A 774-nucleotide genomic window follows, 5' to 3' on the forward strand; every position below is an offset into this window, starting at 1 on the left:
TGGTCGTCGGGATTTTGGTCGGGCTCCTCTTCTTTCGGGTTTGGAACCAACAGACCGATTTCATGGGCCTCTGCCGCGGGGGGGCGCCTTCATGATGGTGCGATCTTGGATCGTGAGCGGAAGGAGCGGGATCGCCGACAGGCCGGCCATAATGACGAGCGCGTACGTGAAGTAGGTGGTGGCGTGCAGCGCGCGGCCGATATGCGCATCCTCGTCCGTAGTGCCGTTGAGGGAAAGGAGGCGCGTCCCGTCCGCCAACTGCTCGTACACGTATGAGTTAATCTTCAAGTCGACGCCCGCACCGTCAGCTAGCGTCCCCCCGAGGTAGAGGCCCATGAAATCGGTCTGTTGGTTCCAAACCCGAAAGAAGAGGAGCCCGACCAAAATCCCGACGACCATCTTGCATCCGATGTTGACGCCGATGCAGACGGGGTCGCGCAGCGTCAGGCGCACCTGCCGGCGAAGCAGAGTCGCCAGCTGCGTGCCATACCCGACGCCGAAACGCGCCGCCCCGAGTCCCGCCGTCCGCGGCTCGTGCGCCAGCGCGGCGACGCGCCAGCAGCGCTCGAGCTCCAGGATCTCGAGCGGAGTCTTTCCCGTCGCTGAGAGGGCCGCCTCCTCGACCTCTGCCTCCACCCTCGGCCACTGGCAGTCGCGGAACGCGGCCACGAAAGTCGGCACGTCCGCGACGTCGCCGCCGGGCGTGATGCAATCGAGGAAGTAGTCGCACGGGTTGACGGCGTAAGGCACGGGTCGCCCGAGCTGCGCGAAATA

At 65.4% G+C, this 774-nt stretch overlaps 1 protein-coding gene across 1 annotated transcript; it reads right to left on the bottom strand.

Moving 5' to 3' along the window:
- Window positions 1-60: 60 nt before the first annotated feature.
- EMIHUDRAFT_236900 (hypothetical protein) lies at window positions 61-762 on the bottom strand (the record flags this gene model as incomplete). Its single annotated transcript, XM_005778578.1, has 1 exon — window positions 61-762. A coding segment is annotated over one exon (702 nt), but the record flags the coding sequence as incomplete, so codon positions are not given.
- Between the last annotated feature and the right edge of the window lie 12 nt (window positions 763-774).

The sequence above is a fragment of the Emiliania huxleyi genome, assembly GCF_000372725.1.
Source record: "Emiliania huxleyi CCMP1516 unplaced genomic scaffold EMIHUscaffold_242, whole genome shotgun sequence".
NCBI lineage: Eukaryota > Haptophyta > Isochrysidales > Noelaerhabdaceae > Emiliania > Emiliania huxleyi.